The sequence below is a fragment of the Drosophila yakuba genome, chromosome X (assembly GCF_016746365.2).
Source record: "Drosophila yakuba strain Tai18E2 chromosome X, Prin_Dyak_Tai18E2_2.1, whole genome shotgun sequence".
Taxonomy (NCBI): Eukaryota; Metazoa; Arthropoda; class Insecta; order Diptera; family Drosophilidae; genus Drosophila; species Drosophila yakuba.
Window position 1 is genome coordinate 14312289 of NC_052526.2, and position 26074 is coordinate 14338362.

A 26074-nucleotide genomic window follows, 5' to 3' on the forward strand; every position below is an offset into this window, starting at 1 on the left:
ACATCCACCTTTTAATTGTGGTAAAAATGGAGTAATGACGGAGCTCGTCGGAGTTTCGGAAGTTGGCATTTTGACTTAGTATTATGTACTATTATTGTTATTATTTTAGTTACCCGTAGCGGTCTTAGACAAACAGAAAGTCCGCATTGCATGCCGTCGCTGACATTTTCAGCGGCTTGCTCTCTGCTTCAGTTTTTTTTTTTTCTATTTTTTTTTGATGTGGCTCTTAAAGGCTGACTTGGTGGGGTCGCCACTCCACCACTACACAACTACCAGCACAAACAATAACAGCAGCACCAGCAGCAGCACCACCACCACCACCGCTCTTTCTACGCAACCACATCCGGCCTTGTCTTTTGGGGAAGTAGAGAGCTGTCTTTGAGTCAGAGTCTTTGGCTTGACTTTGAGTTTCGGCTCCCACACACGTGAGCTTTCTGGAGCTGGAGCTACTGGGAGCCACTGGGACCCACTAGAGCCACTGGAGATACTGGGAGCTACTGGGAGCCACTGGGAGCCACTGGAAAACAAGAGAAAGTTCAGTGGGTCAGGCCAAAAAATCGCAGGAGGTGGGCCAGTTATCACTTGAAGATAATATCCAGAACATTGCCTCGGTCATTCACTTGACACTTGGCACTTTGCAAAAGGAGCTGGTGGGAAAATGTGGGAAATGTGTGAACTTCTGTGCGGAATGATGTGGAAAATGTTTAAGGATAGCTATTATTACTATTACCAACTGCCAACGAGAGCATAACTAAAGCAGCGTTTCTTATTCAACACTCTTTACCATTTTCAGTTCCTATGTTGACTAATATTTGTTAAATTTCCGATTTTATTTTTTTTTTCGTTGCCAATTTGTTGTTTATTAAAATTCGCATGTCGTCGAATTTGACATACGCCTGTCAGAACCTGGAAATTACATTTATTTTTTTCTCTCCAATTCGTATTCGTATTTTTTTGTTCCTCTCAAAGAAGGAAACATTGTTCTTTTTCTTTTTTTTTTTTTCTTTTTGCTAGAAGAATATATATAATTTTTTTTGAGGGTCGTCTGGCAATCGGTAGTTGGTAGTTGGAAGTTGGGGGAGTGCAGGGTACTGGCAAGTCCATCAATCATCAGTCACACATCCAAGGCGGAGCAGAGCTGCGCACTCAACGTAACATTCAAATCAATCAAAATGCGACTGCGACTTCTAACTGTTATGTTTTTATACACATATATATATTCCTCATTTTTTTTTGTATGTATATTTATGTATTTTTGTATTTGGGGGGGGGAAAATTCGAGCCCTTGGCTGTATGCAAAACGCAAATCTAATTTTTCATCGAATGTGTATATGTGGCAAATAGTTCATGCAAGAATTTCCCCGTCATTTTCCTCCTTTCGCTGATGAAGTTGTTCGGAATAATGAGTAATGTGCCCGATTTCGTTACCAAGTGGGGTGGTAATGCTCATATGGCGTGCTCCATGCCCAGCCGCAAATCCATATGGTAGCTGAGTTGAAGCACCCATCTCCTTCACCAGCTGCTTTGGGTTTTTTTCTATATTTTTCTATAATATTTTTCTGGCTCAAGTAGACCTTGGATTCCAAATCCTGCTGTCACAGGCGAGTGGAAAACTTTCACAGCCATTCAATCATTGCCTTGCACATCTAAAGCACTCGTTTGGTTTACAAAATACATCCTTTATATATTTTAATATTTGGCTTGGATTTCGGTAAGTACTGCTAGTTATAGCTGTTAATTAATATAATATTTGAAATGCAGCTTAATAGCAAGAATGTTTGCCGCAAAGCAAAGAAGCTTGACAGCAAGTGGAGTGCGATATTTTCGCCTGGGCTGGCATCACAGTGCGTTTGGCAGGACCAAAGGATGTGACAAGACCTCGGCCACAGTGCTCACCAGCCATTTGTCCAAGGATCAGCAAACGGAGCTACTTCCGGAGGAGCCACGAAAGCCGGAGGAACTTATGCAGCATTTGGGACCGCGTCGCAATGAACAGGAGCAGCGAAGGATACGCAAGGCTCAATACGAATCGCATCTGAAAGAGTTGGTCCAGCACAAATCCGTGGACGCCGAAATGGCCATACAATGTGTGCCTTTTGTGAAAATGCCTTGCGGTTCGGAAAATCCGCTAAAACGGCGTTACGATAGTGCCGAATCACTACTCGAGCAGGTCAGCGATCCCAAGGAATTGGCCAAGGAGGTGATCAAATTGGCCAACGAGTTGCGCATGGAGCGGCAGAAGAATGAAATTGTCATGCAAAGTTTTTTGGATCTAGAGGAATTGTTATTTTTGAAAAACTCTGCGTCGAGTTCGGAAAACTCCGCAACGAAACAAGCCAGTCAAAATCAATATAATACCTTTAAACCTTTTAGAAAAAATTAAATTAAATTAATTAGGCGTGATTTCTGATGTTAAATAAATCGGTTTACAAGAAGGCATTTTCAGAAGCATCTACAAAGCGCGGCTTTTTCTACTTTACCCACTTTTCCGGCCGAGGAAATGGCAGCGATGTCACTTGTCTAAAAATAGCGTTGTGATCGCATATAAATTATAATTGAAATTATCCATACACTGCTTGTTGCTGGCTGATAAAAAGCGCTGCCTCGAATCAGAATCAGAATATGAATCTGAATCTGAATCTGAATCCGAGATATATGTGACAAGTGGAGGAGGGAATGCGAACGAAACGAAAAGAGACGCTGCTGTTTGCCGTTGATGACTTGATTTCAAATTTGAAATGATATTTTAAGAAACTAATGCTCGGTGGTGCGGGGATCTGTTGGATCTGTTGGATATGGTGGACCTGTCTTATCCACCCCCAAAGCCCCCAAGCTGCCCCACCAGATTCTACACCCTGCGACACTTGGTGGGCATGTTAAATGTCATTTAATAGTTGACAGTTGCACTTGCTTTTGCTTTTGCTGTTGCTGTTGTTGCTGTTGTTGCTGCTGCTGCAATGATTATTATTGCAGTTTATTTTTTGTATCTAGCAAAAATTTATGTGTAGGTGGTTTTAAATTTATGTGGTCGTCGTTTTCGTTGTCGTTGTCGTTTTTCGTCGTTGTCGTTTTAGTTTTCGTTTTCGTTGTCGTTGTCGACGCCAAAACAAGTCGCGAAAAATTCTTTTGAATTTGGTTCGTTTTTCTTTAATAAAAGTAAATTTTATTGCTTACACTAAAAATGCATTGCACTGTGTGTGCTGTGTTCTGTAGGCTAATGCTCTCGTCGCTTCACAGATTCAGATTCAGATGCAGAGTCGCAGCGAAAGATACAATTTAAAGATACAAATACGTATGCTGATGCAGATCATTTGCTTATTGAAGACATCCTGTGACTTGCATCCGTTTCTCTTCACTTCTGGCGCCCCTCAATCAAATGCAATCAAAATTTTGTATTAAATTGGGTCAATCTATTACTACTGTGGCCTCCAGCACAACTATACTTGAACTTAACTTAAACGATTAATATTAAATAACAATAAAGCTAACATTTAAGCTGTATTATGTTCAAGCTTTATGCCAAAACTTTCCATGGCCCAGCAATTATTTTGGGTGAACTTTGATCGCTGCTTTGATTTTCACGCACCTCGCCGATCTCTTGGCGATCTCTTGGCTGGGGTCGAACCACCAAAAGGTGAATAGAAAGTTTCTGTTTATTTTGGCAAATCATAAAAATGGCGATGGTCATGGATCACAGCCCAGGAAAACACGAAAAAAAGCCAACACGAAAAAGTCAAAAAGAAAAAAAATACAAGCGTACAGTTGCGGATAAGCCGAAATCAGTCAAATATTCAGACGCCAGTCGGTTTGTCAGTTTGCCATTAAGTCAGTTTGCCAGTTAGTCATTAAGTCAGTTTGCCAGTTTGCCAGTTAGTCATTAAGTCAGTTTGCCAGTTAGTCAGTTAGTCAGCTAGTCAGTCGGTCAGCCAAGCGTCTCCGAGTTCAAGTTTTCTTATCGCCGGCTGCTCAAATTCCACCTGCTCTTTTTTCGAGTGTGCGCCATTTTTGAATTTCGTTTTCTGGACGAATGCCTCTAATATGAGTTAACAAAAAACCCAAATATATACCTATATATATATATAAAAATAGAAGAACATAGAAAATGGGCAAGAAATGAAAACATTTTTCAAATTTTATGCTCATTGTTAGTTATGTATATTTTTTGTATTTCTATTTTTTTTCTTTCGAGTTTTTGTATTTGGCTAATTAGCGTAGCCCCTGGGAAATGGAAATGGAAATGCCTCGGCCTCCGCCCGCAGCTCTCAAAAGTCGAGTTTCCCTTGAATACGAGTAGTACCAACGCCACACATAATCCCACATCCATATCCATATCCAGGTTATAGTCGTTTTTTTTTTTTTTTTTTGTGTTGTTTGGTTTTTTTTTGCATAAATTAAATATTTTTCGGTTGGGCCATTTGCCGGTGGGTGGCTTTTTGGCCCAGTTGACTGGGCATTCAAAGGTGAGCGAAGAGCGTTTCGGGAATCTCAAGAGTTTGTAGGGGAATGCCCATGGCAAATGGTGGAGGAAACTCAGGAATGACTAGTGGAATAGGGTAAAAGAGTTTTGGTTCCTTAATCGAAAGATCTGTAATTACTAAGTAGCTATTATTCTAACGCCAAGAATGTGCACTCATACAGAGTATTTTTTGAGGGAAGAAAAGTAATGCACAAATAATGAAATCGATTTCAAAATGTATTCCTCAGCAAGCAAATTTAGCTACAAATATTAATAAAAAATTATATATTATATATATATTATTATTATTTTATTATATTATATTTTTTTTTATTATATTATATTTTTCTTTATTATATTATATTTTTCTTTATTATATTATATCTTTCTTTATGATATAATATTTTTCTTTATTATATTATATTTTTCTTTATTATATTATATTTTTCTTTATTATATTATATTTTTCTTTATTATATTATATTTTTCTTTATTATATTATATTTTTCTTTATTATATTATATTTTTCTTTATTATATTATTTTTTATTATATTTTTTTTATTATATTTTTTTATTATATTTTTTTATTATATTTTTTTATTATATTTTTTTTTATTATATTTTATATTATTATATTTATTTAGTCGACGTGCTCTGCTAAAAGTGTAGTAGCGAAACCGAAAGATCTGAAAGTTATTAAAGCGTAGACTTGAATACTTTATATTGTTTTAGTGGGCTTTTGGCGCTAGATTCACACTATGGCAAAATTAGCTGAGCCCCTTCTTTGTTGTTATGCTCGCATTTAGCTAACTACTATTATGATTTTCTATATGTACTTCATGCCGCCATTGTGGCTGCCCATTTGCCCGGGTTCAATGACTAATTTATGAAAGTTGCCCCGACTTGACTTTAATTTTTTGGCCTTTTGGTTTTTTTTTTTGGTTTATTTTTCAATTTTTGGGCAAGAGATAGATATAGAACAGACCACCGGAAAGCAGGCAAGTGTTTTGCAGGCAGATTTTCCAAATCACATGTTTGGTTTATTTGCCTGATATGTTGTTACAGATTCCCTAAGAACTTTCACCGACTTTCGCCGCATAATAATAATAATAAAAAAAAAACAGAAACACCCAAGGATCTGAGGATTCTGGGAAGCGGATATTTGTGTTGTTTGCCTGTGAAATTTCGCGTTCACTTGTTGTGGTCGCTTTGAGGGGCATTGTGAGCACACAATAATAATGGGCTCAATAGATTACCCATATTACCGAGAACCTGAGGTTAACCGACAGCCAAACAGGTACATGTGTACCTTTGCAATTGAAGTGCCGACAAAGGAGTGGCAGGATCATTGGAATCTTGTTGCATAGGATATCCGGCGATGCGGGGGTTGTGGGGATGGGGGGGGGGGGGGGGGGGGATCTGCGATTTAACGCCTCTAATTGAGCCATAATACCTTCGATATGGCCCCAAAATCGAAGACATTCGACATTTGTCTCGCTTTTCGTGTGCCGACGTCGCGTTGAGAGTAAATCAATTTTTATGCCGCACTTAGCAGTTAAACTTGGACACACAGCTACACTAGAAATGTTTTCTGACTTGTTGTTTAAATATTATTAATTTAAAATCAATTTATAAAATAATATTACAATATTTTACAATCGATTTATATGAGTAACTTAAGTACTTGAACTTGCATGAGTTTGTAACTACAGAAAGCAGTCAGAATTTTCTGCTCAGTGTACAGATGCCATCGAATACAAAAGATACAAAGATACTCGCGAGCCTCTAGTTACATTAAATATGCATCAAAAATTGATGATGATGCATTTTTAACGATTCGAGGAGATTTTTATGTCGCCAGAAATGCATTTGACAGAGCATCGAGTTCGTCAGATGTATGGGCCCAATACACATGTCCATCATTCCATCACTCCATCCATCCATTCATCCATCCATCAGTCCATCACCATCGACATCTTCAACTCCATTTCCATCACCATCACCATCTCCATCTCCAGCTACATCTCTTCATTTATTTGGACTTGTTTGTCGCTTGTCTGCGCCTCAATTTGATTTTAATGGCCTTTTGATAAATTCCCCCCTCCCCCTCCTTGGTGGCGCCCCCGTAGAACTCCCTGGAGAACTCCTCTAAGATGTGGAGAAAAACCTGGATGTATAAATGACTATATACATATATGTACATATATGTAGTTGCCCTTGGAACGGGTAGTACATGTCATCAGCGCTGGGCGGCGCCACTTTGCGACGCTCACACGCTGCGCGTTAACCTGGACAGTTTGTAATTATTTCTGTGGCCAAATTGAATTGAATTAAAGCGAAGAGGTGAAGTGCACACGGAAAGCAATGGCAGAAACCATCAGGGCAGGCAATGGGTCTTAAGAACTAAAGAACTCGACCTGTTGCTACCGTGGACACCAGTAAATGTGCAATTTATCAGTCATTCCTGACTTTATTGTATATATATTTAAATATATTTCTGCAAACATGCATAGCTTTATTTTAATTTAATTTATAAAATGAACTGCGGCTGCGCCTAATATACCCGTCTTTCAGCAGTGCGCTTACCCAGCATAATGAAGCCGGGAGTCGAGCGCAAATGAACAACGAACTTTTTGGCCACAGTTGAGTGATTCTTGGGTGTCGTCGTCATCGTCATCGTCGTCGTCTTGGGTCTCCTGGTCTTCTCTGGTCTTCTCTGGTCTTTTGGTGGTGTTCATGGCTTCTCTGCCTGTTCATCGTCACCAGCGTCAGTCGATGACGCCGTCTCTGGGTTGCACCTGTGTCGGTGGTAATCGGCAGGCACTGGGTGCTTGGTACTCGGTATTCGTAACGTTCCACTACTACTAGTTCACCACTCTCCACTGAGACACCAAAAACCACGCCATCGATGGAGTACCCCTCCTTGGGTCCGCTGTCACTGTCAAGCGTAATCATAATTTATTGTAATTATTTTGTATTATTTTTATACCCGTTACTCGTAGAGTAAAAGGGTATACTAGATTCGTTGAAAAGTATGTAACAGGCAGAAGGAAGCGTTTCCGACCATATAAAGTATATATATTCTTGATCAGGATCAATAGCCGAGTCGATTTGGCCATGTCCGTCTGTCCGTCCGTCTGTCCGTCTGTCCGTCTGTCCGTCTGTCCGTCTGTCCGTCTGTCCGTCCGTCTGTCTGTCCGTATGAACGTCGAGATCTCAGGAACTACAAAAGCTAGAAAGTTGAGACTAAGCACACAGACTCCAGAGACATAGACGCAGCGCAAGTTTGTCGATTCATGTTGCCACGCCCACTCTAACGCCCACAAACCGCCCAAAACTGCGACGCCCACACTTTTGAAAAATGTTTTGATATTTTTTCATTTTTGTATTGGTATGGTAAATTTCTATCGATTTGCAAAAAAACTTTTTGCCACGCCCACTCTAACGCCCACAAACCGCCCAAAACTGCCACGCCCACACTTTTGAAAAATGTTTTAATATTTTTTCATTTTTGTATTGGTCTTGAAAATTTCTATCGACTTGCAAAAAATCTTTTTGCCACGCCCACTCTTACGCCCACAAACCGCCCAAAGCTGCCACGCCCACACTTTTGAAAAATGTTTTGATATTTTTTCATTTTTGTATTAGTCTTGTAAATTTCTATCTTTTCGCGAAAAAACTTTTTGCCACGCCCACTCTAACGCCCACAAACCGCCAAAAACTGTCCTTCGCACTTACACTAGCTGAGTAACGGGTATCAGATAGTCGGGGAACTCGACTATAGCGTTCTCTCTTGTTTAAAATTGTTTTAATGAGTCTTAGTCGCTGTCGTTGTCGTCTTCTCTGGTTGGTTGGTTAGTTGCTTGGTTGCCTTCTTCTGTGTGATCGCTTTGGCGTTTTACTCGATTCTCCCCAACAACTAACTACCTATGTATGTACATACACCTAGCGACAGTCACCTCGATCTGCTCGTAATTACATTATAGATATTTTCATGTTGTGATTACCGTTGTCTGTCGAACGAACGAACACCAAACAACCGACAAACGAACACCAAACAACCAACGACAAGTGACTGACTCTCTTATGGCATTTTGTCAAATGTACAAATTTCATAATCGGAAGTGTTAGGTGGGCCGAAGTGTTTTCCGAGATGTGTGTGTACTTTGCGGCGGACTCCCATTATCCGGGCACTTTTAATGAGCCGCAATTATTGAAATTTCTCGAATGCAACGGCCCATGGGGAAGTGCGGCGACTCTGGAGAGAAAGAGGCGCTTATGGGTATTTCCTTGTAAAACTTTTCATGAGATTTTTTATTTCGTTTTGGGTGTTTGTTGGAAATCGGAAATTGAAGATTGTGTGATTAGTGCGATTGGTTGGGTTTTTTCCATGGGAAAATCGTGTTAATCAAGGCGACGCAATGTGTAAAATGTTAAATGTAAATGCTTATAGAACTACTTAATGTGTGATAACTTTATACTTATATGTGCATTCTGGTAAATAAAATATCATATCATATCATTGCTATTAATATCAACGCATTAAATTCCCAACTTTATTTACGATACTACTTAGTCCACTTTTTGGGATCTCATGATCATTGCGCAACGCCTGTCATCTGTCATCTTTCAGTTTCGAGATGCTGACGCTGTTTTTTCTGGCACCTGTTGTTCTGTTCTTATGCAAATATGAAATAGTTCCACACTGAACAATGCACACACACACACACACACACACACACCCTGTTTTCTTAAAGGAGGGAGGGAGGTGTGTGCATAGGTAGAGGGTACACATTTTCGGGACTCTGATACTGATAAGCCATAGATTCATTTGCGTTTTACACTTATCAGAAACCGACTTGCGTGAATTGCGGGGGTGTTCGGTGTTCGGTTTATTTGGTCTCCGGTAAGAGCGATAAGATATAGAACCTAGAACTCATTGTCTTCCTGGGCATTTCAGTTTATTTTACGTTTTTTTTTTATTTTCCACATTTTTTTTTATTTGTATTTTGTGGACTTCAGCTTCAGCTTCAGCTTGGGTTTCATCAGCTAACCGCAGCATGCCAAAGCCATGAGGCCAATTTTCCTAGAATAGCTTGTGATTTCTTTTGGTTTTCTTTTAGTTTTTTTTGTTGTTTTTTAAGGGGAAGTTGTCCCCCCCCCCCGAACAAATATGTCAGTAAATAGAGCAAATGCCTTAACAATACTAACACTTTACATTAGGAATCATAGAAATTATTTCACTGTTTGCCTGTTCGCGATAAGGAATTCCTCAGCCACAAATAAGTGGAAGCTCAACCAAATGAAAAATAACAAAAAAATACAAGCATGAAGGTTTTTGTTTTATTTCCATCACATCTGACATGTGGTTAGTACAGTTGCGAAAGTCAATAAGATTAGCATCCGTCACATTATCATTATCAAAATCTGTGGCTGCGCTTAATGTGCGTTTCATAATTGAAACGCTTTTCAGCTGATTAAGATGATTAAGGGGATTTTCTGGGCTTTCGACACACTGATTCATGCTTAAAGTTTAACATCAAGTATTTAATATATATATTTATGTAAATTCTAGCGGTGCAGCGCCTTATTTCCATTGTACGCACTGTCAGGAATTCTGTGCCTAGTTAAAACTTCTTGCTGCTCATCATCCACATCATGATTGTCGCCATCGTCGGCGTGCCCAGCTCATTACTTTTATGGCTCTTTGTGTGTCGGATACTGTGTCCCCTCTATTTCCCTTCCCTCTCCCCTACCCTCCCCTAAGGTCCACCTGCTGAAAGTGATCTAAATCTATTGACTGAACTCCCAGAGCTGCTAGTACACACCTGAGAACTCGAGAGCAACCAGCGAATGGGGATTGTTATGAGTTTTTATGATATGCTGCCGCATATTTCTGGTTAACTATTTATGCCAGCAGCAAGAATCAAGCTATATACTATACACCTCTTTGCCCCTCTTTATGTGTATTTCTTTTTTATTGCCATTCATGCATAATGCCAAAAAGATAAATAACAAATAAATTTTCCAACTATGTGCGCTGTCTCTCTCTTTCGCTCTATCGCTCTCTCTCTCTCTCTCTCTCTCGCTCTTTTGCTCTTTTCAAGTCGGTGTGGTAATTATTAATAAATGCCTGCCCACACCCTTTATGCCTCCTGGCTGAGAAGCCTCCTCTTTGTGGCTCTCTAATAGTATTCACGCTTCGCTTAACATTGAAGAAAACTTAAAGACTGCGACTTGGAGACCACAGTCGCAAGAAGCGTCTTCGAATCTTCGGGCTCTCAGGTAAACTCTGTAAACTGAATACTGAAAACCTCAAACTTCAAACTGAATACGGAAAAACTAAACACTGTCTGGTGACTGGGCCGTGCCCTTAGAGTTTCGCTTCGAACAGAGGCAAACAACCAAACCAAACCAAACCAAACCACCCGACAACCAATTGTCTTTTGGCATATTTTCAAGTTGAACGCTCGCTTCTTTTTTTTATGTTTTTGTTTTTTTTTTTGTTTTTAACCATCTTCCTTCTACCATTTCTGGAGATTTTCTAGTGCGATTAAGCGAAAAACGAAACAGTCTCATAAAAAATATTTTCTCTCCCACTCTGGCGATTGTGTTTGCTTTGCTCATACATAAATATCGTGGAAATGGTGGGGAAAATGGTGGGGGAAAATGTTGAGGAAAATGGTGGCTTTGGTGCTTGAATCTCGCATTGAAACGCAAATTGCAGATAGTAGCTGTGGTCAGGCGAAGTTCAATGACAATAGCTCAAAGTTCGTTCAATGCTAATCTTAAACAACAAACTGCGTAGTTTTATTCACTTACTTAGCCAAAGTAACTGCAATCAATAGCTCAATAACAAAGAAATCTCTTTTCAAGCTTTAAATACAAACATTCTGCAAGCTGTCAACGTTCTGCTGTCAACTCGCCAATAACCCATTCATATTCATTCATTCATTCATTCATTCAGTCGCTTATACATGCATTCATTCTAGCTGAGAACCCTCGATTGGGTATTTTGGTATTTTGGCATCACCCTCGCAATTCCGCAAAACTGCTTTGCATATTGACATCATCATTTTGCCAGAGACGACAAACTGTCAAACAAAACAATTGCTGTCAAATTTACTACAATGGTTTGGTATGGTAAAAAAAAAAAAAGTAAAGGGAGCTGTCAAAGTTTTTATGGCAGGCCAAGAAGCAATTTCAACATATCAATAAATTTTTGACAATTCCCAAAGACACAGCAAACGAAAAGTAAAGTAAAAAAAAAAAAAAGTGAAAGAGAAAAGTAAAGTAACGTAACGTACCGAAACGAAAGGAAACAAATGCCAGGGAACACCTTTTCAATAAATTTGCTACAACTGTCAGCGAAACAATGTCATTGTCACGACGCCCTCACCGAGGTCCTTTGCCCTTTGCCACACCCCTTTCGCCAAAGTCCTGACCCCCCCCCCTCACCCATTCACCCCGTTTTTATTCCAAGGAATATCGCAAAGGAAGCGAAGGAAGCGTCCTATAAACCTGTCACAGGAGCCGGGTTCCATTCAATTGCAGCGAAAAGCGAAAAAGACTGCCAACGACGACATTATTGTCGCTAAACAAACGATCAAATGGCAATTTAAAAGTTTTTATTTAACACTAAATCACCCACACCAACGACCAATGAGCCACCGAGCCACCGAGCCACCGAGCCACCCAAACCCAAACATTCAGCCACCTGACATTCGCTTTCTTTTTCAATTTCGAACCCTTTCGACGAAAACTCAACCCTTGCGCGATTTTCAATAACTTTTGTGCCGGGCGAACAAAAGGCGCCAAACTTTAGCGACTTAAATTATGGTCTTTATTCGTATTATTTCTTCCTTCTTTTTTTTTTTGTACATACTTTATATGTACGTATTTTGTTGTGTTTTCGCTGTTGTCAGTTTTCTGTTGAGCTCATCGACTGCCGCTGACTTTTCAACTCCCCCATTTGGCGCTCTTGTCTTGTTGCATGCATTTGGGTTAAAGGCATCAAGGGTTAAGGGGTTAAAGGCATCAAGGGTTAAGGAGTTAAAGGCAAGGATATTGAAGGAATAGGAGTGAAGGACATTTGACACGGGCTTTGATTACTGACCTTGTCGCTACACCTGCAATGTCTCTTTCAGTTTCAGATAGATTCAGATTCCCCAAAGGTTATTGAATAAAAAAACGTGGTGTTTATAAAGCATATTCAACATGGGAACCACGCCATTCAATTGGCATTCCAACTTGATAATTTATTAGCTCCGATAAATAAACAGAATCAATAGTTAATCCAGCTTCGCTGCAAAGGATATATATGTACATATTTTTTCCCCACAGATTTTTTTTCCACAGATGACTCACTGCTAAAGTGCTACTTCCAGGGCTGAATGGCGGCTGCATTGGCTCGTTCGGAACGCTTGTTCATGAATGCAATGGTCAGATGACGTTTGGCCGGAGTTAGAGTTTGCTTCGATTGCACCGGCTGACCCATTAGGGCGATGCTACCCAGACTGCTGTCCACCGGCACGGAGCGGTTACGTCGACGGACACGTGGCATTGCGTTGCCACGACTTGGAGACTTCGATCGATTGGCTTTACTAGTAGTATCATCATTAGTATTATTAGTATTAGTATTGAGCTTCGGTGGCGGCGTTGGGATGCTGGGGATCATGATCCGCTCGCTGGTGGCGATGGGCTGGCGATAGCGTCTGCACGTTGGCAAACGCTTGATTCGCGAGCTCACGCGCTCCACAGAACGATGATCCTGCTGATCCTGTTGATTCTTCAGATTCTGTTGATTCTTCAGATTCTGTTGATCCTTTTGATTCTTCAGATTCTGTTGATCCTTTTGATTCAGCTGATCCTTTTGATTCTTCAGATTCTGTTGATCCTTTTGATTCTGCTGATTCTGCTGATCCTTTTGATTCTGCTGATTCTTCTGATCCTGCTCCTTCTTGACTTGCTCCTTGCTTTGCTGAGTCCTCTGCCATCCACCGCGGGATCGACGAAACACGCCCGATCCATTGCTCAGTGGATCATCGATGGCCTCCTCCCGCTGCAAATCTCTGATCAAACGCTCCTGCATCCGGAGATTGTGCCTCTGGCGAGTGGTCAAATTGGGACGTTTCATTGGCGAAACTGGCTGGTTAACAGCCAGTCTTTGTATCAGCTTGCGACTCTTTTCCTTTAGCAATTGACACGGCGGTATGCCGACTCCGGCATTTGGTATTTGCGTTGCACCGGCGGCACCTTGAAATTGATAGGGCGTATACCATGGGAAGTTGACCTTTCGCATTTGGCGACCCACATGCGTTGATCTCTTGGCTTTCAGCTGGCCAGAGTTACGCACTGTCTGCACCTTGTTGCTCCTTGCTGCTGATTGCTCGACTTTTCCTTCGATAGCTGGCTTTTCCTTTTTTTTTGCATCGTTATTGTTCGAGCGCTGTGGCGTTTTCTTTAGTTTCAATTGCGATCCACCCAGCAAACGTGCCTTTTTCGAGCGCTTAACTATCCACGGTTTTTCATAGCTTCTTTGCGGATTTTTCCGTAGTGTTCTTAGCTTCGATCTGGATTTGTTTTTCTCCACTTTTTCCGCCTTTTCCGCTGCTGGCTTGGCAGTTGCAACTTTTGTGGCTCCCGCCTTTATGCGTTGATTCCAGACTTGACTCTTCACATTTATGGTCTTGTGGGATTTTTTCGTGCGTAGTGTTTGCATCGTTTTCTGCACAGGCGACACTTTTGGCGAGCGAACTGGCGAGGGAGACCGTCGGGTTTGTGGCGCCGAAGGTGACCCCGATCGGTGGTGAGATGGTGACCCCGACCGTTGGTGAGATGGTGACCCCGTTCGGAGGCGAGAAGGTGACCCCGCTCGTTGGTGAGAAGGTGACCCCGACCGTTGGTGAGAAGGTGACCCCGCTCGGAGGCGAGAAGGTGACCCCGCTCGTTGGTGAGAAGGTGACCCCGATCGTTGGTGAGAAGGTGACCCCGCTCGGAGGCGAGAAGGTGAGCGGAAGAGCTCTTTCTGTTGGTTTTCCTGCACTTTCTTCACTGGCCGCGGCTTCTGTTTCTGCTCCTGGCAACGTTTCTTCTCCGGCTGACGCTTTGGTACTGGAGGAACCTTTTCCTCGTTGATTTTGCCGCCATCCTTTGGTGGTTCTGTCTTCTGCAGATCGGTTTCCTTTGCCGCTTTCTGCGGTGGGCATTTCTCCGCTGTATCCTTAATCTGAATAGAACGTAGACGCTTTCGTGATCGCTTGACTAGCGAGGGTGGCACATGCAACAGGATCTCCCGTTGCTCACCATCCTGGGGCAAATGGGTTTCGTCGATGATGACGCCGTTCAAACTGCGACGACCTGCATCCGCCAGCTGAAAAATGGTGGTGGAGCTCTTCTTGCGACTGCGTATTTTTGGTCTCGATTGCTTTTTGACCGGCAGACTGGCCTTTTTGATAATTGATTGTTTCTTGGGTGGCATTGCCAATTGCGGTGGTGACACTTTCATCTGCAGTTTAACGTTGGGATTGGCCGGATACTTTGAACGCTGTTTGATTGCTTGCTTTTTCAGGGATCGCGGTTCGTGGAGCAATAGATCATCGAAGGCCTCCTTGGACTGGGCAATCAGCTCATGAAAATTCAAGCGATCCGGCTTGGCGAAGTACATGTGACCCTTGTAGTCGGCCACCTCCCCGAGGGTATGGTGCTCGGCGACCACCTGGGCCACCACTCGCTTCATATTGCAGCGGTTCAGCTTCAGATGATTGGCCACATTCCTGGCCAAAGCCTTCAAAGCGCCACCAGAACCACCCACCTGCGGCGCACTCCAGATGCTCTGATGCATTCCTTGGCAATGGATATATGGTTATGTGGTAGATGGTATATATAGAGAGATGGTCTTTCGGTAATGGTAACGAAAACAATTAATTTAAACTTGGGCCAAAAGTTGCTCTGGTTTACTAAAACTGTATAATATATATTATGTGTATGGTTGGTGTGTGTTTTCTAATTTTGTTTCTCAATATATTTTTTTTTGTTTATTTTGTTTCTGTCAATCGGATGGGGTTTTGCCTTTAGGTTTTGAAGTGTGATGTAAAAATGAAAATGCGTGCGTTTACTGAAAGATTACCGATTACCCAGTCATGCTAAAAAGCATTTGGAAAGTATATTTTACAGAGTATTTGTTTTAAATTTCAATGCCTACTATTTAAGGCTCCCTTTTTTTTTAGGCAGCTGAATGCCGGAGCCGACATTAGAGCAGGTGATCCGGTGATCCGGTGATCCAGCAGTAGTAGCCACGTGCTAAGACTGCCAACTATCCCCTATCAATGGGATAGGGTCTCGAAATGAGCAATCAAGCGTCCAGCAGGAAAACACAAACGCGACGGGGAAGAAACAAAAAAAAAATAAAATAAATGTAAGAATAGTAACTACGGGGCCAGGGAAGAAAAGCAACGAACCCAACCGCAAGACATCACACACACTGGGCACATTTTACAGGGTAGGAAGAAAAATTATAAATGATTTCATTAAGAGGCGAGGGAAGCAGCGAGGGCATCGATGGCATCGAGGGCATCGAGGGTCGTCGTCGTCGTCGTAGGTCAGGAATGAAGGCAGGTTGATGCACCTGCAACTAGTGGTGCACCTTGGGCAGGTGAGTCGTCTCCTTGAAATTCGCTTAGGGGTGGGAAAAATGATTTACGCAATGAGCGGGACACACAGTTCTGATGATGATGATGATGATGCGCTTCAGTAAACGCCAAGGGGAGTTTGGAAACCCAAAACCGAACTAAACTGAGTACAAACTGAACCAAATTGAACCAAACTGAATGCAAACTGAGACAAATTGAACCAAACTGAATGCAAACTGAGACAAACTGAGTCAAACTGAATACAAACTGAACCAAATTGAACCAAACTGAATGCAAACTGAGACAAACTGAACCAAACTGAGCCTAACTCATACAAAACTGAGTCAAAATTGGGCCAAAACTGAGTCAAACGGAACCGAACCCTTTGCAAAGTTCGATACGGAAGCCCCCTTTTCTGCTCTTTTCCTTTATTTTCTTTTCATTTTTGTGTGTGTGTGTTTTTTTTTTTTTTTGCCTCGTTTGGGCCACTTAACCGTAATTAGGGCTTTTCAATATTATTAATGATGATGGTCGCGCTGGTCTGTGGGAAATGCATTGCGAATTGATGACGATGACGATGACGACCGCCGCAGACAACAGACAACGGACAACGGACAACGGACAACAGACATGAGACAACAGACATCAGCGGCAAAGGCAGCGGACAATGAATGCAAAAATTGTAAACACGCAAACCCAAAGCGCAACAATTTTCGAACAGCAATTTGTGTGCCGCTCTTGCCGCGCTCTATTTGACTTTTGTTGTTTTGTTTGTTTGGTTTGTTTGGTTGGTTTGTTGCCTGCGTTCGGTGGTTGTTGCAAGTTGCCCCGTTTGCAAGTTGCCAGTTGCCCCGTTGCAAGTTGGTGGTTGGGCCATCCATCCATACGTTTTTAGCGTTATCAGTGCAAAATAATCTTTCAATCAGCCCTATGCCATAGCATCAACTACACACAACTACACACACTACACACAACTACACACACAACGAGGTATGGGGTTCCTATGCCGAGTTCCCAGTTCTGGCTTCTGCCTTCTCTGTCCTGTTCTTTCCCACTCTCTCCATCTCTCTCTCCCTCTCTCTATCTCTCTCTGCCTGCATTCTGCTCGTGTATGCAATAGTCCAGCGAAGCGTGACGCCAATTGTTGCAGTTTCAGTTGCATTTGCAGGCGCGTCAAGGGGATGAAGGGGTTAAAGGGGCTGCAGGGGGTGCAGGGGGGCGGGGCACTTGAAGGGCTTGCAATTACAGTCGGCGCAGGAACCTATCGAATGGCCAACTTTGTGGAAAAACTGGGGGAAAACAACAGGGTCATGTATTAGTGCACACACACACACACACACACACACACACACACTTGTTGCACAAAAGTGTTGAATTGAATTTGCAGTTTTGGCAAATGCACACAAACTGCTCATCTATGTCCTTTGTCCTTTGTCCTTAGTCCATTGGCACAAGTAAATACCACTTGGAAATTGATCAATTTATAGCTTAGTATAACATTATGTATCATCATTAGTTTGGCGCTTCATAAATTGGCTAGCAAGAAGTAGGAATGATGGAAAATTGTACTAAGTATAATATATATTTGCAGCTTAGCACAATGAGCACTTTCATTAGTTATACATTTCTTTTTCTTCTTTGAAAACTGAATTACAGATTTCTAGATTTATACGAAAGTTATGGGTGTTACAAGTCCAGTTTTGGGCCACCCTAATCCAGCAGATCATAAACTGGGCCAAAAGCAGTTGTTAGCATTGAATGTGATACCTTTTGCTGTTCTACTCAAAGAGTACTTTCATTTGGTGTCAATATTAAATATTAATTATTATCAAATATGAATTATTGCTAACATATTATTTCTGTTTTCGACCATATTAATTAATATTATATTAATTATTATCAAATATGAATTATTGCTAACATATTATTTCTGTTTTCGACCAGCTTACGGAAATATGTTTTTCACCCTTTCAATTTAAATTTCCTTATATAACTAGCAACTCCCCCCCTTTTGCCGCCCATCTTCTGTAGTTTAAGCCCATTTGCGCCTCGTTTGCGAGCCAAAAAAAAAAAAAACAGAGATGAAGAAAGAGAAAAGTCGGCTAGTTGGGGGGAAAAAAAAGAAGAGGAAGCGACTTGCGACCGGGAATCATTTAAGCATTGCGGTGTGAAATTTCACACCGATTGCAATAAACATTCAACAATCAACATTCAACATTCATTGCAGGCCGCCGGAACAATAAACTCGAAAGCGACCCTTGTGCCCTGCGCATTGGAACAAAATCAATCAAACAGACGGGCTGCGCATGCGCGCACGCCGGATGTGGATGTGTTGGTAGTTCAGCAGCGGCAGCTACCGCCACAAAGTGAGGGTGTTGCAAAGGGTTGTGGGGGAGGAGGGGGGGGGGGAACGGAGCGGAGGGAAACTGGCGGCGTTAATGGTGTCACTAAGTACGCCACAACTGGCGGCCTTTGAAGTCGCGCTCTGATCATCGAATGGAACCAATAAAAGTCGCCTTCCCATTGTCTTTATTTGCGCGGCTCTCTGCACTCGCGCCTGCACTCGAAAAAAAACTTGCTGCTAATCTGCGACAAAGTTGTTATAAAGAAGATGTTGCACTTTATAAGCTTTAGTAGCTATTATACATTTTAATATGCAATTTATACAAACCACTGCTAATGACTTACATGTTAGACCCATGCACTTGTGTGTTTATTTTTTCTCAGTGCAGCCCGTACGCGGACTCACACTTGCACTACCATTTCCATTTCCCATTTCATTCAATTTGCATTTGTGGCCAGCTCATCATGGTTGAATGGTCTTGCGGGTGCTACTGGTGGGGATTTTTTGGAAAAGAGAGTCAACTGTAGGGCCAAAACAATTGAATTGTCTGCCTGGTTGGTTAGTTGGTTGGTTGGTTGGTTGGTTGGTTGGTTCTGCATTCGGTGTTGGCCTTCTTGTTCCATCCGCAGTTTGTTAGTTTGTTAGTTCGTCAGTTGCGCTACATTGCATATCACACATCTCACATTAGCGCTGCCAATGACAATGAATGACGATTGCAGTTTCGATGACGCCGACGAACTTTGCTATGGATTGAACGGTTGAGCGAACTGCCCGCTGCACTCGTTCTGCCCCGAATAGTGAATAGATCTGCATTCAAATATATATGGTTTATACCACGCAAATGTTATACAACGTTACATTTACAAAAGGCACATAACTAAGTTCTAGTAGAACATACAGTACATCCAACTGTTGCTATTGCATTTATGCCGCCAATCATCATATATCACACATTAATCGACATTTCCGAATAAACTCCCACTATCCACCATCTACCATCCACTATCCACTATCCCAAAAGATCCCATTTAGTACCCTCTATATGGCTTCCTTCCTGAGTGCTCTGCTAATATGCGGGCGCGATCGGAACCGCAAACGAAGCGGCGATTCCAATGTTAATTGCACTTGTGGAATGAGAGCAACGTATAAACATACTCGTATATACATACATACATACTATATGCGCACATATAAATATTTTTTCCAATGAAACATTTTTATGTTAATTCGAAAAATTGTTTTACAACCAATTAACTTAGCCAATGCACCAAAAAGATCAACGGACAAGATCGCACTGCTGCACCCGGTTGCGGGAAAATTGAGGGATTGAGGGAATATACACTATAGTATGTATAAGTATGTTGTTCAGGAGCGGGGGGTTGGGGGAGTTCTTCGACAACTTCCCAAAGGGGGGGATGGGGTGAGTGTCGATCGCATGCCGCTCGGAATTCCATTATGCGACTTGCCAGTTGATGGCCCGTACCAAAGACTTCTTGGCCAGCGGGCAGGCAGGTGCAGTGCCATCTACCAAGATAGCAAGATACGAAGAAACGCAGGAACCCCGATGGCAACTAGATGGTGGTGCTGCATCTAGTTGTATGATGTGGTGCACTGCCACTGGTGGTGGTGGTGGTGGTGGTGGTGGTTGTTTCCTTCCTTATTAACGGGATGAATGTCCTGTTGGTGCGGGTCAGTGCCGATCTCTAAATCAATCAAGCGCGCTCTAAAAATAACAGAACAGAACAGCACAGCCTAAGAACGAACAGAGCTGCAACATGTTGCGACTGGAAAATACCCTGCAAAAGGTGTTATTTAAATGATATACTGAAATGTGTAATATTACTTTTAATATATTATTGAACTTCTTAACAGGCATAGAAGTTGCTGGACTGTAACCCCAGACTTATTGATAATATAATGTTAAATATGTCAGATATTTATATGGAATATATATTGAATATTATATTAATATTATATATATTAATATTAATATTAATATAAATATATTGAAAGGCTGGCTTTGTAACAACATACCCCTCGTTGTTGGCCAAGAGAAGGAAAACAAAAACACGAGAGACAGTAAAACCATTTCAATTAAAATGCCACTTGGGGTCGTGTGCTGCTCCCTTCCTCTGCCTTTACCTCATCCCCTCGATTTCCTCGCCTTCAAATGAGCTACAGGTGCGAACGGACACCAGGTAACCTGACCTGCGGTTGTGTCATGTAATTAGGCACTTCCCCGAGGGGCTGGGCATTGCCTATCGAATGGGGGATCGCTTGATCGATTCATCGATGCCATTCAAATGTGAATGGGATCGTAACGTATCGCATTGGATTGGGTCAAGTCGGCACAATAAAGTCATTCGGCAGCTGCTTCTGTTTTTCATATTTCGTGTTGGCTTTTCATTACCATTTCCATTTTTTTTTTTTAGCCCAGTCATGACCCGGCTAAGTGGGCACTCGTGATCTGCAAAAAAGCGAAAAACTTTCCCAGGCCATCTATAAGATCCGACTAGGCGGAGATCTTCATTATAGCCAAGTTCCCGGTTATCTACCAGTGTCGATCAGCTGGCCAGATGCATCCAGGAACTGCTGTCCTTCGGCTCACATCTATGTACATCCATCTGGCCGCTTTTAGATGCTTCAGATGCACTTCTTGGCCAGCCAATCCCAGTATCCCAGTTAGCTACCGCTAATCTTGGCCAGCGAATCGATGTCACGTCGCCAGTGCCAACCACGCAGTCTCTCTCTATGAATATACACGCGAAGGCAAAAGGGGTCAAAACTCGCCTAAATGTCACAAAATTAAATACAATTATCACATTACAAGGCAGCCCTAAAAATTATACAAATATATAATTTTATATTGTGGTATATTATAAGCTTATGTTATAAGAACTTCAGTATAACTTGACAGCTGAAAAAGCCAATCAAATAATGAATAAGCTGTAAAAATTGCACAAATATATGGTTTAATTTAGTGGTATATTATTACCTTAAGATATATGAAAATTTCACAAATATGTGGTTTAATTTAGTGGTATATCATTACCCTAAGATATATGAAAATTGCACAAATATGTGGTTTAATTTAGTGGTATATTATTACCTTAAGATATATGAAAATTGTACAAATATAAGGTTTAATTTAATGCTTAAGTTATATGAATTTCATTATAACTTGACAGCTGAATAACCCAATCAATTGGCATACAATTTTTGTTTTTAGTTTTAGAATTTAAGTTTCAAGTGCTAAAATGCGAGTGTGCAACCTAATTGCGACGCGTCAGCGTATAGGTGAATTATGATATAAAAGTCGTACGGATAGATATATAGCAGAACTTCGGCTCCGTCAGCCGCTGATCGCTGGCGAGATAATCGCCCAGTTCCAAGTTCCAAGCTCCATGTTCCATGTTCCATGTGCCATGTCTCAGGCCAACAGTTTGGGTTTTAGCCTCCGTCGTTTCCATTTCCATTTCCATTTCCAGCCTCTATCTCTATCTTTCGGTGGCAGCAGAAATCAGAGCTCGTTAAAAACGCTCAACTTGAACCAATCAAAAGACGCGCCGTTGTCGACGACGATGCCGCCATCGTTGTGGGCCATAAAAAGCAAATAAACAACAACACAACACAACACAACACAGCACAGCACAACAACACACAAAAAATTATTAAAAAACATAAAAGACAAAAACAAAAAACAAAAACCAAAAACCAAAAACAGTGCGACAGAGACGGCTAGGTAGAAGCGCTTGAGATAGATATAGATGAACAACAAGATAGATAGATAGATAGATGGATAGGAAGAAGATTTGAAGACGTACATATATAAAAATGGGTAACGCATCACAAAAATGGTGAAAATGTGCGACTTTTTTTTTATTCATGTTAACTATTCATATCGAAAGTTCATTGTACGGAAGAACGACAACAACGACAGCGACATCGAGTTGAAGTGGAGAGTCATTAAAATATGATCTATGATCCATTGTTCTAGAAATTCAGGGGTTCGGAAGTCGGCTTAGCCCGATTTCTAGAGCTAAAAAAGAAATGCGGGAATTTCCAAAGGGACAGGAAATGGCTTTAAGATGCCAACAAATGAAATTAAGTTTATGGTTGCGCGATTTATGGCTGTTATAGAAATTAAATGAAAAAATAACTGCTGCTATGCCATTTATAAATACAATTAAGCAAGAGTTACTAGAAAATTTAAATAGGAAATTTTCAAATGATATAGCTTACAATAAGATCACTATAGCTTTTTATAAAACATTAGGCTCTAAACTACATTTATTAATTAAAGCTGAATGTTTTGTAATAAGTCATAATCTTTACTTGGAAATTCATGCAATAATTAAATTCCTAGTTGCCATGGCAGCTACGTGCATGTTATCTCCGTCAACGGACTTAATATCAACCAACTTCAGTTGGGAGCTGAGCTTTCCCTAAGTCGTAACCCTCTTGGTGTGCCAACATATTATGGTGGCCATGGCCACCAGTCTACCAGGAGTTATGTGTGTCTGTGTGTGGAAAACCTCTTTCCCAGCGTTTTTCCCACAGCTTTAGCACCGAATCCAAATCCGTATCCGAATCGGAATCGGAATTCGCGGGCTGCAGTCTTGATTTCCAATCCATCAGCATGACTCGCCTGCTTTAGTTTTCAGTTTTCAACTTTCAGCTTTTGAGTAGCTTGCTTTTCAGTAGTTTAGTTTTCAGTAGCTGGGTCTTCAGTAGTTTGGTTTTCAGTAGTTTCCTTTTCAGTAGCTTGGTTTTATGTGGCTTGAGACTCTGGACTCTTGGCGGCAGCCCTAAGCGGGGACCATTAAATCAAACCACTCAACCACATCAACACCCGGGCGTGCAGCTTATTAAGTTGAATCATAATGGAATCTATATAGCCATAGCTGCAGCTGGGACTATAGCTACACTGTAAATTTGGCGCAGGACTTGTTGCAATAAGCATTTCAAATGATATTTGACAGGCAAGCAAATGCATATCTCTTACATAAAATATACATATTAATTACTTCTTAAATATATTTTTATTTTAATGAAAATACATAATAATTACTTCTTAAATATATTTTTATTTTAATGAAAATACATATTAATTACTTCTTAAATATATTTTTATTTTAATGAAAATACATATTAATCAATTCTTAAATATATTTTTATTTTAATGAAAATACATATTAATTACTTCTTAAATATATTTTTATTTGAATGAAAATACATATTAATTACTTCTTAAATATATTTTTATTTTAATGAAAATACATATTAATTACTTCCTATATACATATATTTTTTTAATTATTTTATTTTAATGCAAATACATTTACACAATTAATCATCATTTGGGCTAACTTAAATATTCCATGTGTAATCTCTTGCTGCCTTTTTTCCTCTGCCTCGCGGGCTTATCAATTATTTTCGCAGAAGTCTCATCGCCGTCATAGATTCGACTCCACTTCACTGCGATCCACTTCACTCCCTACGAAAGCTTCCTATAAATCCCATGCATATTTATGGGAGTATGGGGTTTTGGGGTATGGAATATAGAGGAGGGGTATGGCAACTTTTGCCCATATTTTACACGTTCATAATTTTTACATTGTTCTATCACGCGAATCGGCTCTCGGTTGGGATTGGACCTGCGATGGTAGATGTTAGTCTTTGGGCTGGGATAAGATGGCTTGGAATGGGTATGGTGTATGGTGTATGGTAAGGGGTATGGTATAAGGTATGGTATGGAGTATGGTATGGTGTATGGTAAGGGGTATGGTATAAGGTATGGTATGGAGTATGGGGTATGGTTTGGTATGGTATGGAGGTCCCACCTTGATGTATGGCCTATAAGAAACTGGGGGTTCGAACTGCCACCACTTCATCACTCCGCTCTTTTCTGGTCTTTGTGGCCATATAGCGCATATATGTATAGCGCATACTCCATTGCTTTCAGTCATTACGGGCCCTGTGGGCATAAATCAGAAGTGGAAGTTGCCACCTTACGTTCTTATACTCGTACACCCAACTGCTATACTCCTATACTCCGCATAGCTAACTCCCCTACATTTTGGCGTCGCATGTGCAGCATTTTGAATTATTAGCATTGGACGATGGCGTTGTTTTTGCTTGCTTCGGTTCTTTGATTGCCAACTTCTTCTTCGAGCCAAGCGCCATATATATGTATATATATGTATATATGTATACCCAGCCATATCCGAGCTATATATCATCATCATATCATCATCGCTGTTGGCCATATAGATTGGCGTTGTTTGGTTTGCTCGCATCGTGTAATGTGTGTGGTAAATAGCGGCAATTGGCACAACTCCTCACCTCCAGCTGACTCGAATTTGAAGGTGCTATTGGAAGGGGGCGTGGCAGTGGGCAGTGGGCGGTGGGCGGGGTTCGAGATGGTGCCTTCATTTCGGGGGCATTGACTGCTTGAATGGGTTGTCTAAAAGATTTATGTATCTTTAAGCTTTTAAGATCGGTTGCAAATAAGATATTGAACTGTACATTCAAATGCATAATTTGCAAATCTCTTTCTCCCACTTGCCTTACAGTTTTGAGACGCAGCTTCAGCCGGACTGGCTTAATATCATTGTAAGCCCCATTACAACGCAATGCCAATTTCTCATGGCGAACTCAATGCAAATCAGCTCATTGCCCAACGGTAAGACGGAAATGAAGAGCAGCCAGCTAGTAGCTACTCCATTAATTAAAACCACTAAATATTACCAACTAAAGCGTACCAAAAACCAAAACCTAAAACTAAACCAAACCGAACCGAACCGAACCGAAGCCAAAATGGAAATTAAGAGCCAGACTTTGGACAAAGTTCAGAAGCGCACAAAAGCCAAAGCCGTGACTCAGTTAACCAGTGGATACAAATAAAAATGGGGGTAATGCGGGGCCAAAAGGGGTTTGCTATAAGCGTAATCAGCGCATTGGCCGACTGATTTTTGCATAATAAAACACTTAATTTCTATGAGCATTTCCAAAAACAAAAAAAAGAAGTCCAAAAACGAAAAAAAAAAAAAAGAAATGCCAGCGAAACTAAAATAATAGAAAACCCCAAACATCTTCGTATGTAATTTCAAATGGGAAATTTATACAGCGAGTTGTAGAAAATCATTAAACAAATCGCACTTTAATAGGCAACAGCCAGACGGGGAGGCCTACGGAAATTTACGATCCGCAGACTCCCCCCAACACCCAAAAAAAAAAAATATATATATACACCAAAACTAAAACCCAAAGCGAAAAACTACAAGTACAAAGGAAAAGAGCAAGTTGAACCGAGCTTTGAGCCAAGTTGAACTGAACTGAGCGGAGCATCCAAGCGGTGCAAAATTGAAGTGAAGTGAAGTGCAAAAGGCAAACAACAATAGCTGCCGAGTTCAAAATGAGCCTCTCAAAAATCTCAAAAAAAAATTGGAGAAAAAAAAACTAAAAGAAAAACCCCCAACAGCAGCCACATCGCAACACCAACATCGCAACAACGCAACATTGAATCACCTGCGCCTGCGCAAAGCCAAAAGCGCAGTGGAAGGCGCTTGCGCATGTGTGTGGGCGGTGGGCGGTGTTGAGGGGAGGCAACTTTGAGGGGGCGAGTGGAGGGTACACTCAAA

The 26074-nt window shown here is 41.2% G+C and overlaps 2 protein-coding genes across 3 annotated transcripts; one reads left to right on the plus strand and one right to left on the minus strand.

The window, feature by feature from the left end:
* The first annotated feature begins 1600 nt into the window (after positions 1 to 1600).
* On the plus strand, positions 1601 to 2459 carry LOC6525416. 2 transcript variants are annotated; one of them, XM_015190796.2, is made up of 2 exons: positions 1601 to 1711; positions 1762 to 2459. In XM_015190796.2, exon 2 carries the CDS (start codon positions 1775 to 1777, stop codon positions 2381 to 2383), a length of 609 nt encoding a protein of 202 aa, XP_015046282.1. In that variant the 5' UTR covers positions 1601 to 1711; positions 1762 to 1774; the 3' UTR covers positions 2384 to 2459. The 2 variants fall into 2 exon arrangements, with proteins under 2 accessions (XP_015046282.1, XP_002101251.2); XM_002101215.3 differs by having other exon boundaries at positions 1602 to 1711; positions 1770 to 2459.
* A 10196-nt stretch (positions 2460 to 12655) lies between these two features.
* Positions 12656 to 15300, minus strand: LOC6525417 (serine/arginine repetitive matrix protein 1). The gene is made up of 2 exons (XM_039374884.2): positions 12825 to 15300; positions 12656 to 12762 (listed from the first exon to the last, which is right to left on the minus strand). Exon 1 carries the CDS (start codon positions 15298 to 15300, stop codon positions 12835 to 12837), a length of 2466 nt encoding a protein of 821 aa, XP_039230818.1. The 3' UTR covers positions 12656 to 12762; positions 12825 to 12834.
* Positions 15301 to 26074: the final 10774 nt, after the last annotated feature.